The sequence below is a fragment of the Tachysurus fulvidraco genome, chromosome 1, assembly GCF_022655615.1.
Source record: "Tachysurus fulvidraco isolate hzauxx_2018 chromosome 1, HZAU_PFXX_2.0, whole genome shotgun sequence".
In the NCBI taxonomy this organism is placed as follows: Eukaryota; Metazoa; Chordata; class Actinopteri; order Siluriformes; family Bagridae; genus Tachysurus; species Tachysurus fulvidraco.
Window position 1 is genome coordinate 29,748,948 of NC_062518.1, and position 13,983 is coordinate 29,762,930.

A 13,983-nucleotide genomic window follows, 5' to 3' on the forward strand; every position below is an offset into this window, starting at 1 on the left:
ACTGAAGTACAATAATAAAGATATAAGAGAACTGTTACGAATTGCTAAACATACCCTGGACTCTCTGTAACTTGGTACGACCAAATGCCATGGGCAGGTTCAGTGGAATGTAGTGCTCATGATTACACACTGCCATGAGGAAGTAGAACTTCATTTCTGTCAGCACCTGCAGATACAAAAAGTAGATAAAGTCACGTCATATGACCGCTCCTTTCCACGGCATACGCCACATGTCTTCAGCTTCGCTACACTAATAAATATGGCTGAATACTTCAGTTCTTGTCATATGTTATGAACTGGTGTGTGGGTGGGTGTCTGTAATGTCTTTTTTCTGACAAGAAATGACTGACAAGTACATATTTGGTCTTAAGGTGAAATAAGATTTCACCATTAGATTGTCTAAAATGTTTATTTTTAAGTTGCACAAAAGATGGCACAACAAAGCTATGAGGCCATACTCATGACACACTTTACCGCAAAATTGTGACATAATTGTGACCATTGTGATATAATTAACATGGATTATAACACTGGACCGGGGTCAATCAGACAATTAAATCAATCTTTGTCATGGTACAAAATATTATTTGTTCATTTGGAGTGAAATTTTTCACATGCACAACCTACTAAAAATTTGGGCATGTGAATTAGTATTTTCTATAGTTTAAATATGCTAATAAATAGTTAATACAGATTTCTATCAGAGCCAGAAGTAATATCTGAAATTTATTTCATTTTGTTATAAAATAAGTAGTTTGTAATTTCTTTAATTTTATGTATAAATTGAACTGCTTCCCTAAACAAGCAGATCAGGAGCTCGGATAATTTGGGAAGAAAAGCTTGGTGAGAAAAGTTCAACAGCTTTAATATATCATTTGTCACCGGGATGCTGCATAATTCCATATGCTGTCATTTCATAGATGTAATGTCTGTTATCATCATTATTGTAATAAAATCAGAAAACCTCTACACTTCTATAAGCAGCTGTCTGCAAAATGTTGGCTGCTGGCGTACATATCGCTCTTTTCCGTCATACATGTTATAAGATATAACGTATTAAATACATCATATATATCATTGTTATATATTTTAATATATCAATTTCATTAATGAGAAGTTTGCCAATGAAATAAAGATGGTTTAGATTGACCTGAGTGATTAGGAATTCTAATACAGTATCAGTGGTAATGCTTTCTACATTAAAATATAAAAACTACATGTTCAACGGTTTGATTTCTGGCACAGGTTTTATGCTTCATGTCCTTCCTGACACAATTCCGCCATTTTATCCTGGCTTGGAACTCACAATGACAGTGAATCCTGGCAACAGTGTTGAGAACATGTAGTAAGACAGCAAATATGTGAAGTATGCATGTGAAGTTTGCTTGCCAGCATGTGAGCGTGTGTATCATATAACACACAGCGATAAGGGTGTATTTGTATTTGCAAGTCAAATACATCAAGAACACTTTCAGTTTTAGAAGCGAGAAACTACCACACTACTAGGGGAGCAGGTAGTTAAATCAGTTACTATGTTGTGACTAAATCAGTTACTGACTGCTTAAAGATAGTTCAATAAAACTCTAAGGTACAATGAGTTTTACACAGAAGAAGACTCTTGCGTTAACACTCAACTGCACCAGAGCTGTAATTATGAAACTCCAACATAACACTTACTCAAAAGGCAAAGTGTCCCTTTATCAGTAATAATGATATTGTTGTAAAGACATCTGAAGTAAATTGTAACTATACACTAGAACTCATAAGCATTAACATATATATTTTTATTTGGTAATCTGTAGGTGGTATTTTGGCCATTTAAATGGAGACTGTGTGTAAAAGTGCATTGGGTTCATTTCTAACAGGACTTGTGTGATTTGTGTCACATCCAACAAACTAGACATCAGTTTCAAATACCTGAAATTAATGTTTCCACACTAATAATTAGTGCTAATAATAATTAGATTTTCTGTTCATTTAGATTAATGTTTATGAGACTGAACATATATATATATTTTTTAAATGTTTACACCAATACGTAGAATAAACAGTCTTCTTAACTTGATGAAGGCCTTCTAAAGCCTGCACACTTAGATGAAAAAGATCAAATATCACTTCAGTCACATGGAATTGGTACATGATTGAAAGGTTTGATGAACAAGTTGTCGATTTATGTACATTAAGATGCAATCATTCCTGAATCTGGTAATTTACTGGTAAAGATGAGGTCATTTTAACATGTTTGTCAGAGGCAGGTTTGTATTTTATTAGCGACAAGCTTGACAGGTAATGCTAATTTCGGTTCATGGAGGTCAGGCACTGTGTTTGGAGAAGTATTTGCTATTTAACTTTAAAGCAAATAAATGCCTTGTTATTTTTACTAGGCACAAATACACAAAGCTATTTAACACTGTAGAGCTGAGAGCTACTAGAAAGCATGTAACCTCAGTAATATAAGGTTCTGTAAGAACCTAAAGAAGTAAATAGCAGAAAATATCCATGTAAACAATAATATTGTTTACGATATAATAATAAATGCATACATGAATACACCTCAACAGAGACGGCGGGGGAATTGAGAAACTGGACGCAAGCGTGTTAAGGTAAGTTTTGCTTTGTATATTTTTGTTTTGTTGATTTCATGTCACTACGTAAAATGGGGAAGGAACTCGGATTTGAGAAGAAACCCTCTGGTTGACTTCTCACCTCTGCTGCATTTCCTGTCACAATGTTTCTGTTTATTCTGTAGAGTGAGAAGTGCTCCAGATGGTTGGATACAGTAACAGCGCCACTGTTTGGATACAGTAACAGCGCCATCTATACTACAATTTTAGATCTTTTCTTTAAAAATCTTTTTTTAAAAGAACCATGGTTTGCATAATTTGTTAAAAATGGTGCTGTTAATAGTTTTGCTATGCAGTTTTGACTTTCTATTTAAATTAAAATGCTATACTATAGATCCAACACAAGTTGAGACACTAAAGTGGAGATTAAATGCCTTTTCTTAACCTGATCACCTTAATAATGTTTTCCTTGACCCTATAAATTGGTAATATAATGAAAAATCTGTAAAGGATGTGCTATACAAATGAAGATGGAAATTGGAGCCATAAACTGTAGATGGAATCTGATATAGTAATTTTTCTATTACTGGGTTCAATCCTCTGAGATACTTTGCTACTGTAAGTTTGTATCTGGACTGGTGAGCTGCCAGTTGATGTCTCCTGCCATACTGTATGTATTTGTGAAATTGTTTTAGCTTAAATAAGAAAAATGTATCACTTTGTCATCAAAACCCCCCACAATAAATTGAATGAAACTTCAAATCCACAGCCTACCATGACCTATCACTAACTTTTCTTTTAACTGCTCTTACAATAAACCTAATACATATGATAAATCGTACCTTAGGATCTTTCTGGCTGAATCCACACATGTAGTCATTCACAAGACTAAATGCGAATCCTCGGTTCATGAAGGTTAGGCAGCGCTGTTTGGAGAAATAAAAGCATATTCATATGAATTTATTATTTAATTTATGTTTTAATTTAAAGGCTAATAAATATTTTGTTATTTTTATTAGCAATCACAGGGTAACAGAGTCAAAAGTTTAGGCAAAGGGATTCCACACTTACAAAAACAACAAAAAAAACAACAACAGATGAACAAATGGGTGGTAAATTGCTGCCGCTGCCTCTAAAGCTGTGTTCTATAGTTTTTTTTAAATTTAGACTGGTGTCAAAATTATTTGAGATTGTTTTTTGACAAAATCCAAAATGGTGGAAAATTTTGAAGTCTTTAATACATGGTTCAAAAGTTACAGCCAAAAATGTACTTTCAAATTAGGCCCAAAAAAGAACCAAATGTGACACTATGGCATGCTATGATGTTGGCAGTCTTTGGCCCAAATGTGGTCAAAATATTCCTCAGACCCTCCACAATCAATGCGCTAAATTTCACAATATTTTACCAGACAGTTGGGATGCCATAGACAATTTCTTGCCAGAAGAAGAAGAAGAAGATAGAGTGGAATAACAATAGGGTACTGACACACCATTGGTGCTTGGCCCCATAATAATAATAATAATAATAATAATAATAATAATAATAATACAATATTATTTGTGTTGAGTGGCCAGTGTAGAGAAATCCACCTTCTCGCTCTTCTAGTTTGTGACAGGGAGAATGTCAAAGTTTAATGCTCCAACATCTTTTCACCTTATGATACTTTGACAATTCTACTTTGATATTACAAAAGAATATATTGCCCAAGGGCTTGGAATAAATTATAATTATGCATGAATTATAATTATGTATTATTATTTACTCTAGCTCAAGACACATAACACATAGTGACTTGCAAAATCTACACTAAAAAAGTGCACAAACTCTTATCGCCGTCTCTGCATGGCTGTGTGTGCATGTGGGATATATGTATATTTACATTTATGGCATTTGGCAGACTCCCTTATCTATAGCAGCTTACATTTTAGCTTATTTTTTTACACAACTGAGGAATTGAAGTTAAAAGCCTTGCTCAGAAAGCCAGCAGTGGCAACTTGGTGGACCTGGGATTCAAACTCATAACCTTCTAATCAGTAGTTCAACACCTTAACCACTGAGCTATCACTCCTCCTTATATGCCTGAGTAAGTACATACACATACCTTAATGAAGTTGGCCAGGCTGATGTTAACACACCGAGCCTCTTCAGGGATCTCCACATAGCGTATGGTGATGTGAGGCATGATGGAGAGCAGCAGAGACTGCAGTGCCTGCTGGAACAATTCGGGAAACCTTTGTGCTCTAGGCATCTATGAGAGGCAAAAAAAAAATTTGCACCTGTTTTGTTGTGCCCATATTCATCATTGAATTTCTTTGTCATGTCACAATCCATTAGCAGTAGTTAATGGTTCATATGAAAGTACAAACTCAAGACTTTAAGAGTTTTTCATAAGTATTTCTGTTTTTATCCAGTCTACTTGGGGCAAAAAATTCATAGTCCAAAAATAATTCTGACTAAAAATCTTTATACTGATAAAAAATGTCCCGTAAGCCGACATTCATTCTGCCTGCCAACTGTAATGCAGATCATGAAGTCATGTTATAGAAAATAAGAGCAAAGACATGCCAACTCTTAATTTGTACCAATGATTTTTAGGTTTAATAAAAAATATGTAATGTTTCGTCATTTATACAACATAGCCAAATAAAATACTTAATAGCTGAGATACTTCTCTAAACCCATGTAAAAACACCAGGATCTTTGAATATGCATTTTATAAACACTTAAGTGATGTGAAGTGACATATGGCTAAGTATGGTGACCCATACTCAGAATTTGTTCTCTGCATTTAACCCATCCAAAGTGCACACACACAGCAATGAACACACACACGGAGCAGTGGGCAGCCATTTATGCTGCGGCGCCCGGGGAGCAGTTGGGGGTTTTGGTGCCTTGCTCACGGGCACCTCAGTTGTGGCCGGCCCGAGACTCGAACCCACAACCTTCGGGTTCAGACTCTCGAACCATTAGGCCACGACTTTAACATGTTTTCCTGACATCTCAAATATACATGATCTTGGGCAATTAAATACAATTAAATATACATGATCTTGGGCTCAACTGCTCATAACTAACAGCTTTAAAACTAAATGATTTAACTCATTTTAAAGACATTATGTTTTGCATTGCCCCAAAAAGCACACAATGCTTAGATGCACACATACACAGAAGTGTGGAATGACAATCTGATTGTAAAATTAATGAACCATGTAACGTTTACAAATGATATCAGATGCACAGGAGAAATACTGGAGCCCGAAACCTATATATCTGTAACTTCATATCTTCTAACGTTGTCATGCTCAGTAATTTCTATAACATTTTATAACTAAAAGTCAAAGTTGTTAATGGGGTGAAAGGCACCAACCTTCATTCTGTTGCCTTCCAAGAGGTAATGTGCCATTGACTTAGCCATTGCTTCAAAGAAGAACCACGAGTACTGAAATAGAAGACAAATAATCACATGTTGACTAAAAACACCTAAGTAAATGAGCTGAATTTTTAAAAAGAAGTTATGCCTGATGCTACCTCCGCTTGTGTGGCGCTAGTCAGCGCTAAATAAATCATGCCATAATTCTGTTTTGAGGCTGGCTGGCCTATTAAATTCAAATGCTTTAAAAAAAAGGTCTCAATACTCTCAACTGTCCAAAGAAAGTATTGCATATTTCATTCATTCATTCATTTATCTTCAATTATTTGGTTGGGATTGTTGGTTCCAGAGCCTATCCTGGGAGTACTGGGTGCAAGGACAGGAAATATTGTATACATAACCCTTCTGGACACTTCAGGAAGGTTTCATCCATTAGGTGGCATAGTTTCTTATTTTCTGGCAATAGCTTTCTCTGTGTTTCAGCTAGACTGCTAGAAGAATGATTTTTTAGGACAAACCTTTATATAACATGTACTTTGGAAAGAGTATTTTGAATTTTTGACCAGGTTTATAATTTTCTGTATTAAAATTTTACACCTGTACATGCACATCACTAACTTCATATAAACATATTTTTTCGATTTTTTTTCCAAATTCTTTTGCATAAATCGGTTAATCAACCTCAGTTCTAATCAAAACTAATAAATATTAAAAAAACAAAAACTTTTTTTCAGTCCTTGGTGGATTAACAGGTATGTTTTTGTCATGGCCAAGCTTCAATTTATTTATATATATACACACACACACACACACACACACACACACACACACACACAAGAGAGATAGAGATATATATATATATATATATATATATATATATATATATATATATTTATATATATTTATACATATATTTATACACACACACACACCTAGGGGCTATTAAACATCACCAAGCCATCTACTGACATGTTTATGTGAGGAACCCAGAGGAAAACCAGAAGAAAACCCACATGCACAGGTCAAAAATATGATGAATTACATGAAACATTAACAATAATAATAATAATAATAATAATAATAATAATAATAATAATAATAATAATAATAAAACCTTCAGTAGCTTGTTACAGGTGTTGAAGTCTGCAGTCTGCTTGAGAATTGCAGTCACAGTTGTGGCTAAAACCTCATGTGTGGTCACTGAGTTTCCTGATGCAGCATTGTTTGTGAGAAATACATACTAAAAACAGATGAGACATTTTAATTAGATCCTATTCATTTATTATTTAGATTAAAATGTTACTTACAGTAATGGCAACTATTAACCAGCTCAGTAAATTAAACGTTTCATGTTACAAATATCAATAATGAGCATCACAGCCTCCAAAATGAATGAAAAGGTAGAACAACATGAGACAAGTAAATTATTTACCCCAGAGACATTAATAAATATATATATACCTTAAGAAAAGAGCGCAGGTAATGCTCCAGGCCTTGTTCATGACACTGGGACACAATATGAATGATCACTCTGTGGGAAACATTAGAAAATATTACTAATACTAGATTTAACAATAGCAGTCAACTGTGGGGATAAAGCAACATTAGTGCACAATTACTAAATCGGAGCAACCAGTTTACCGTGTCGCATTTACGGCAATCTCTTGAGGCTCTTTGCTTGTCATGATGAGGACCTTGAAGAGCTGCACAAGCACGGTGGGCAAGAATTTAATGATGACCTGAGTCTCCACCGCGTGTAGGCACTGACACAGGGCAAGAAAAAGGACAGCTGTTTTTTTTTTTATATTAAGATCACTATTTTTTACACAACCTCTTAGATATACCACATGCTTCTTTAATGCTAACGTACAGCTGAGGCAAATGTTTGTACACCCTAAAGTCAAAGAGATTTTATCTATAATACTAAGACATTTAAGGTGTATACAGAAGTTCATCATAGTAATCACTGCACCTTGCAATTGGCACAAGTGATTTAAAATACCAGCTTGTCATACCAAGTCCCTATGATTTATCTGTTACTATGTTAGACTGTGCACCTTTAATTTGAGACATATTACTTACTTTTCTGTGGCAGAAAACGTTACAGAAAGCTTCACTATTACGTCCATTACAACAAGTTTTATCTTTTTTTTTAAATAAAATTGTTTAATAATAAAAAAATATTTTAAAAAGAAAAAAATAGTTTTGATTTTATAATCTATATTTAGATTATATAAATATTATATAATATAATTAAACCAGATTTTTGACTTTTTTGAAGTTACTATTTACATAATAATTACGACATTTTAATGTGTAAATACATAACTCATATTTTTTAATGTTATATGTAACACATATAACATATTATAAATATATTAGTTATATACTATAACAATATATTTATAATATGTTATGTGTTACATAAGATTTCCAGAACCTTCTGGCCAATCAAAAAGACCTGCATATATTCTTTATAACTAGCAGCATACCCTCTTAACAGCTCTTGTATATTTATACAGTACATACTGTGTAAAAGCAGCTCTCTGGTCTGTGCACAGCTTTATTCATGTTAATAGGATTTCTATTTGTATCTTATGTTATTTACTATCTGGATTGTAAATAAACCAGTAGCCCTGACAGACAGCTACTTAGACCCACTCCATATTCCTGAACATGGCCTTCATTTGAGCTTATCTGCTGTTTGTATCTGTCTTTACATTCGTTTAGAACACATCACCTGTTTAACATCTTACTTTGGTGTTGACTCAGTGAACACTCTCACCTTTAAGTATTTAATGAGCTCTGTCAGGTTCCCGTCTGATGTAGAACTCCTCATCTGACAATACTGGAAGAAATTGTGAAGGTGCAAGTCCTAGACAGAGCCAAACATAAGTATGTGCTAAGATGTGCAGCACTAACATTCAGTATTTACACCTTTTTAACAGGCAGAATTGATCAAATGTTTTTTTTACTTACTCCGGTGAATAAAGCTCACCTGAGTGTAAATCGTTGATGCTGAATAGGCCTTCACTTTAAACAGGGGCTTAGCGTTCTCCACCCATTTGATGTCTGGTGACTTGTGGTAAAAATGAAAAAAAAAAACCAAAAAACTGATTAGCAACTGATCGAATTTAAGCAGAATTCATTAGGAGTCTAAATAATAAGTTATGTGGTCACATTTAGAAAACTAATCACAACAAGCATTTGTTATATAAAAAATTACTTAATCTGCTTATTCCTCAGTAGTACATATTCAACAGATTTAGCTAGTTAGGATCCTATAAATGCACGATCATTCTTTTTAATTAGTTTACTGTGCTGTTCTCATATGTCAAAGGTGATATAAAGCTGATATTTAGATAATTAAATGCTGAATTTCAAATAAATAATTTCTTAAATATTTTTTAAAGAATGTACCAAATTGTTGAGATACATCTCTAACCCTTCACAAATGCCTATAAATATACAGTGAATTAACAACTTTGTGTCCTACTGCTAGCTGTAATATCTATCCATCTAGTAAACTGCTAGTAGACTAGCTCACATTTGTCACAAGAAGACACAAGTATGTGAATTTCTGTATTCAAGTCTGAATTTACACCTTATATATTCCTCTTAATCGTTCACGATAAAAGATTTTGACCAATCAGGAGTTATATCATCTACAAGTGGTGCTGGACCAAGGCCAGAAAGATAGTGGAAGACATCAGCCATCTAAACAATGGACTCTTCTCTCTGTAGTGGTCAAGGAAAGGTAAAAACTGAGAGAATGAGGAGGAACTTCCTCCCACAGAGAAGATAAACTTACCTTCTTGGAGTCACAAAGGTAACCAGGTGGTAAATTTGCAGAAACAGGAAGCTGGAGCTCTGAAGATTGTATCCTCCCATCCTTTAACAGTGGTGCCCAGGCATATCCCACTGCAATGCAATATTAAACATTTCATGGACTACTTTAATAATGAAGGTTGATATGTACAAACATCAACATGCACACACACAAACACACACACTTACCCAGTGTCTCCACTCCTTCTCTCTTCTTGGAGCTGGCTTTGTTACTGACCTCACAGCTGATGTGATAGAAGGTGAAGAGAATGTGATGCTTCTCATGAACATGGATTGGCAGCTCAATCTTGATCTACACAAAATTAAGAGTCGTAAGAAATGTACATTTACACTGTAATCAGGGAGAAAAAAGTTCCTTAACAGATCATCATTAACTCAGGCAGTACAAATCTCTTTCTTGCCACAAGGTGGCAGTCACAAAACATCCAGTATAAGTACAAGGGCATGTGATTGGGGTGTGATACCACTTCCTGATGGCATTTATAATAGTAGTTCTGTTTCTAAAAATCATGCCATTTTTTTTCTTTCTAAAATGGGTGTCTCATGTCTTGTAACCAGAATAAACAAAAATGATGTTTGTATTTATTCACTGTTCATGTAATCGTAAGACATCTGATTTTATATGCTGGTAAAACGTCTCAGTGCTTCCTTATTTCCTGAAGATTAAATATTGTTCAGTTCAACATTTCAACACTGTTGTGTAATGCTAAGAGGAACCTGGTTTTAACAAAAAGGAAGAATAAAGAAAAAGTCTGACATGTGATCAAACTACACGTACACAAAGCAGTGATTAAACTTTTATACACAGATTTAATTTTCTCAGTGGCAATTTTGTATTAGCTTTGACACTATTGATGCTATAATAATGAAGATTACCTCATTGTAAAAGTCTGGGCTTTGGTTGTGATGCAGCACAGCAGCAAAAGCACTCGTGGTGAACAATGGCTCCCCTGGCTTGCCGTAGATACACTGGAATAAGTTGATTAACATTAAGCTACATGGCTCAACATGAACTCTTTCCTTATTCTCTCCAGCTAAACAGAATATTTCTCAAAGACACAAAAGTAAACAGCTAGCTAATTGAATGACTCAACTTCTCTGTTCCTGTATGTCATTTGAAGAGCAAAATATCCCCTTGGACATTACCTTAAGTGGACCTGCCCCCTCTTCATCTGAATCTTTAAACTGAATGGACACAGCGATGTTCCTCGCCTATAGGACACACACACACACACACACACGAATAACATTTGGACCAAAATTTCAGTTTCATTCATCTTTTTTCTTTGGAATTAATAATTCTGCCACTTGAGTATTAAGAGTCAGTAGTCACTAAAAGCAACATGCTTTTAGTCTACAGCTCTTTACCTTTGCAAAGGACTTTTGGCTTTCATATTTCAGCTGCTGAGGATAGATATAGAGGTGATTCTTATAAATGGTGAAAGGGTGATTGTACTTGGCTTCTTCAGAGACAAACTCTTCTACTTCCACACAGACTTTCTCACACTGCTCATCGAACGGCTTCACTGGACAGTAAGAGGAGGTCACTGAATCTAAACAGGAAAGAATTAGAGAAATATTTTGTTATGCTGGCTTCATTTCATATTTTTTAGCTTCTTTCTTACTTTCCTATTAAATATAAATGCATTACATTCATACTTGTTTGCAAGCAATTTGGAATTCAACCAGATATAGATAACTTCCAGGAATGTAACCTCATCGTGTGCTGCTTTACAACTACAACTTTGTACTACATTACACACAATATATAATTATATATCACAGTTTTGTCACTTTACTAATGTATAATACTGGCTAAAATACTGTATGAGGCATCTCCAAGAGCGGAATTACAAGTTCATATGCGTTCAATATTTTTATATTTATTATAAACAAATTAATGTTTAACAAAAAAAAAAAACAAGTTTTTTAAACACATATAGAACCCAAAAAGGTTTAACAAAAAAAAAGAAAAAGAAAAAAACAGACAGGTATTTTCCTTGCTTTCCTTTCACGCAGTCTTACTTGGCAAGTCTGGAGGCACACATTCGATGGCGACATTCAATTGTCCTGGGATGATTTGCAGCTTACTTTTTTCTGGTCTACAAGAAAAAAAAGACTTCTGGAAACATTGTTCAAATTATTGAACAAACACAAGAGAACACCTCTAGTGCAAAAAAATGAAATAAATAAAAAAAAAAACACATGTATAACACACACTTACTTTCTGATGTCGATCAGTAGTTTGATAAGATCTTCTGTAGAGATTTTACTGCTGTCCTGGCGATACAGAGGTGAGAACTTCCCTTCTGTGTCCAAACTACCCTGTGCATCTTTAAACACCTGCCTGGAACAGCGTCATGTTATTGTCAAGAGGAAGAAGTTTTAAACACAAACAACAAGAAGTGATAAAGAAACTGGTAATCATATACTATGGGGAAATAAATAACTCACAAATCTGTGGAGCAACAATTCATCATGAATTGATTACTTGAAAAATATATGATACAAACACAGAAATGTATTGACTACATGTCAAATATATCAAAAATACAATCATTAGTTTCCTGAGAAGGAATGAAACGACTTAAGCTTTTTTCCATGTGACATGAATCATTGTTTTCTTCCTCAGTTTGTTCATGTATATAACATTTAATCGTTGTCTTACTTGGCAGCCCAGGCAAATGGCATCCTGTACTGACCAAGCCTCTGGCACGTCTGCTTGGCTGTCTTCAGCACTTTCTGAACTGTCTGCATGAAAAAAAGAAAAAAGAAAAGAAAAAAAAATGATAAGAGTATATATACATAGAAAGATAGAATTATATACAGTTGTGCTGAAAAGTTTGCATAAGTTGGGAGAATTTGCAAGATGTGTAGCATTTTAAAGAAAACATGAGTGAGTAGAAAAACAAATTTACTTTATTTCTTATAGGACTCAAGTTAATATGTAAGGCATAACAATCATCAAACAAAACATAAAAAAGAAAATAAGGAAATAATCCCTGTTCAAAAGTTTGCATACCTTAATATCGTGTATTACCCCCTTTAGCATCAATGAAGGCATGCAGTCTTTTGTAATAATTTTGCATGAGCTCCTTAATTCTCTCAAGTTCTATAGCTGCACATTCTTCTTGGCAAAATGCCTCCAGTTCCTGAACATTTTTTGGTTGTCTTGCACAAACTGTATCCCTAAAGTGGCTCAAAGATATTGAGGTCAGGAGACGGCGATGGCCTCCAGAACCTTCACCTTTTCTGCTGTAGCCATTGGAGGGTCAACCTTGCCTTGTGCTTTGGATCAATATTGTGTTGGAACATCCAAAAGTGTTCCATATGCAGCTTTCATGCTTAAGAATGCAAATTATCTGCCAGTAATTTCTGATAACATTCATCTTGAAATCAATCTTTACTAATTACCCTGTGTCACTGGAGCTCACACAGCCCCAAAACATAAAAGATCCACCATCATGCTTTACAGTGGGGATGTTGTAGGTCTTATTGACTACTGTCCAAACTTAGCGTTGTGAATAAAAAGTTCAATTTTGGTCTCATCATTCCAAATTGCTGCTCCAGAAGCTATGACTTCGTCTAGGTTCTCTCTGGCATACTGAAGGCGGGCCTTTTTGTGGCATGGTAACACTTTCTCCTGGCAACTCGACCATGCAGGTCATTTGTGTTCAAATACCTCCTTATTGTGCTCCATGAAACACCACCACTTTATTCCAGAGCAGCCTGTATTTCTCTCAAAGTCATTTGTGGGTTTATCTTTGTGTCCCAGACAATTCTTCTGGCAGTAGTGTGTAAAATCTTTCTTGGTCTATCTGACTGTGGCTTAGTATCAACAGAACCTGTTATTTTCCACCTCTTTATCAGAGTTTGAACAGCACTGACTGGCATTTTCAAATGTTGAGATCTTTTTCTATCCTTTTCCTGCTTTATAAGTTCAACAACCTTATTATGCAGGTCTATCGCCAGTTCTTTTGTCTTCCCCATGGTGCCGTATCCAGCCAAGTCAGTGCTTCACCTCATGAACTGAGAAACTCACTGAAATGTGTGAAAACTTCCTTTAATAGCCATTTAAACCCTTGTGTTTCAAGGATAACTTTTGATTAGGGTTGCTCTGGTGATTTCATTTATCATTAGGTTTTAATAAGGATATCCATAAATAAGAACAAATTCTTTTGCATTATCAGTCGTATTTT

General features: G+C 34.8%; 1 protein-coding gene across 2 annotated transcripts in view; it reads right to left on the reverse strand.

The window, feature by feature from the left end:
• Positions 1-13,983, reverse strand: part of dock11 (dedicator of cytokinesis 11) — a 60,979-nt gene that overhangs the window by 26,703 nt on the left and 20,293 nt on the right. For both annotated transcript variants that reach the window (XM_027169559.2, XM_027169558.2), the window contains exons 14-30: positions 12,453-12,535; positions 12,009-12,131; positions 11,810-11,886; positions 11,153-11,337; positions 10,931-10,996; positions 10,661-10,753; positions 9,953-10,076; positions 9,747-9,856; positions 8,934-9,014; positions 8,721-8,810; positions 7,577-7,698; positions 7,397-7,466; positions 7,050-7,175; positions 5,933-6,004; positions 4,667-4,813; positions 3,407-3,490; positions 55-166 (exon numbers count right to left, since the gene is read on the reverse strand). In XM_027169559.2, the coding sequence (XP_027025360.1) occupies positions 55-166; positions 3,407-3,490; positions 4,667-4,813; positions 5,933-6,004; positions 7,050-7,175; positions 7,397-7,466; positions 7,577-7,698; positions 8,721-8,810; positions 8,934-9,014; positions 9,747-9,856; positions 9,953-10,076; positions 10,661-10,753; positions 10,931-10,996; positions 11,153-11,337; positions 11,810-11,886; positions 12,009-12,131; positions 12,453-12,535 (1,765 nt within the window). The remainder of the gene's footprint in view (positions 1-54; positions 167-3,406; positions 3,491-4,666; positions 4,814-5,932; positions 6,005-7,049; positions 7,176-7,396; positions 7,467-7,576; positions 7,699-8,720; positions 8,811-8,933; positions 9,015-9,746; positions 9,857-9,952; positions 10,077-10,660; positions 10,754-10,930; positions 10,997-11,152; positions 11,338-11,809; positions 11,887-12,008; positions 12,132-12,452; positions 12,536-13,983) is intronic.